General features: G+C 37.3%; 1 protein-coding gene across 1 annotated transcript; it reads right to left on the bottom strand.

The window, feature by feature from the left end:
- Nucleotides 1–62: 62 nt before the first annotated feature.
- Nucleotides 63–476, bottom strand: LOTGIDRAFT_176896 (hypothetical protein; the record flags this gene model as incomplete). Its single annotated transcript, XM_009064167.1, has 1 exon — nucleotides 63–476. A coding segment is annotated over one exon (414 nt), but the record flags the coding sequence as incomplete, so codon positions are not given.
- Between the last annotated feature and the right edge of the window lie 1,480 nt (nucleotides 477–1,956).

Raw genomic sequence — 1,956 nt, 5'->3', positions numbered from 1 at the left:
TGAAGATCTAGATCTACTACCATAAACAATTGATGTCATATATTAGTTGGACGATTACGTACCTTTGCATGTGAAATGTTTTTCACGTCTCCTGCATCATGGTGTTTGACTGCCTTGTCAAGTCCTTTAAAATTATTAGCACTTCCACCTGACTCTGTTGCTCTCGTTATCAGGAAATCGTAAATCATCGTAAACAAAACTTTTACGTAAGGTAGTTGCGGCAGATATTTGACTCGATGAAAGGGAGGCAGGTTCTCTTTATCGTTGACGTTGGTGGCAGACTTGGTTGGCGTTGGATTGATGACGGGTGTTGACTGGTTATGTACGGGTGTCAAAACCGAAGTTGGAACCTGGCTGTTTAACAAGTCTTCTATCAACTCCTGTTTCTTTTTACCATTGGCATCTATCCCTTTCTCGATTGCAAGAACTCTCAAATCAGTTAGTTTCAATTTTCTCAATTTATCGATGGACGCCATCTTGTATCGAATGTAAACAGACGGCTTGCCACTCAAGGGTATTTATGCGCATGCGCGGCTTTTATCGTGAAAAGGTCTATTGGGAATACTTGAAAATTTTACCTCAAATAAGGACAACACTAGTTAATACATGACAAAATATCGACAATTGAGTTATCAGTTGTCGGTGCTAAAAGGAAGATAGTCAAAGCCATGCGCAGTGAAATAAGGGACAATAGCACAGATGATCATGGGTAACCAGTTCCGTAGTACCAAAATGCAAGGGTTACACGAGCTTTATTCTGTTGAAATTGCCGATTTAAATGAGGATTTCCTCTGCTATCGATATCTTCTTTGTGTTCGGGTCAGGTTTAATACTTTCAGAAATGGCAAAAATTTTAGGCTTCCTTTCTGTTTGACGCTGGTTTGATTCTTTCCTTCCGTTTTCTTTTTTAATGCAAAAAATCCTTTTAAATGTTTTTCTTATCTCGACCACTTTCCACGCATAAATAGCGGGGTTTAAAAGACTTATTAACGCCGATAAGTTATAAAAACCATTTTGAATGAAAAGTGTCACAAGATTGCTCTTTAACCATGGGCAAATAGCCATCACCAAAAACATCACGTACATTGGAGTACCACAGATGAGAATAGGCAACACAACTGTTATGGTCGATTTTGTTGCTTTCAGATGCATTTGAAATTCCATTTTTCGCCTCTCAGCATCAAGAAATGTTGGCACGATTTTCTGTATTTGATCCAAGGCTTCAAAATATAGAGCAAGGTGACAGGAAAGGGATGCGATAACAACGCTGATCATGATAACACCAAATATACCATCAGCCAGTTGATTGGTGATGAGAACATAGTTACACTCTGTGATGGTTGAATAGTGAGGAAACACACTGACTACAATGATGAAGGGATTTATCCAACAGCTAAGCATGGCTATCACAAGCGTTTTCGTATTAAAGAATTGATGATATTTGTACGGATATTTGACTGAAATAAGCCGACTGATAGATAAAAACATAACTATCTGGAGGGTGGCCGCGGACAGAACTGACACTGTTATATATCGTAGATAGCACTCTAAAGGATTATCATATAAAAAATACACAACAGAATAATGATAAATAAATGTCAAACCTAAAACAATGTCGGATATAACTAAATTATATAACGAGAAACGAAGAGTTTTATCTATACCTTTAGTTTTAGTGATGACTATAAATGTAACTGCGTTGCCGAGAAATGTTCCAATCCCAAATATAATTTGGAGAAATGTCACTGAAACATAAACCGGATATTTACAGATAATACAAGTGGAATCGTTAGTTGTGTTATTCATCTTGGTTCCTGATCAGCAAACTCACCTCTTTACACTAAAAGTATTATCCACCCTGATATAAAATTAAAATAACAATTCCTTACTTTTCAGTTGAACCTATTTTTCCAACGCTGCACTGCACAAAGCGCCCCTACTTGTTATTTTCTATCC

This window comes from Lottia gigantea (assembly GCF_000327385.1).
Source record: "Lottia gigantea unplaced genomic scaffold LOTGIsca_6026, whole genome shotgun sequence".
Taxonomy (NCBI): domain Eukaryota; kingdom Metazoa; phylum Mollusca; class Gastropoda; family Lottiidae; genus Lottia; species Lottia gigantea.
The sequence above is the reverse complement of the archived record's forward strand: the minus strand, read 5'-3'. Positions and strand labels throughout refer to the sequence as shown.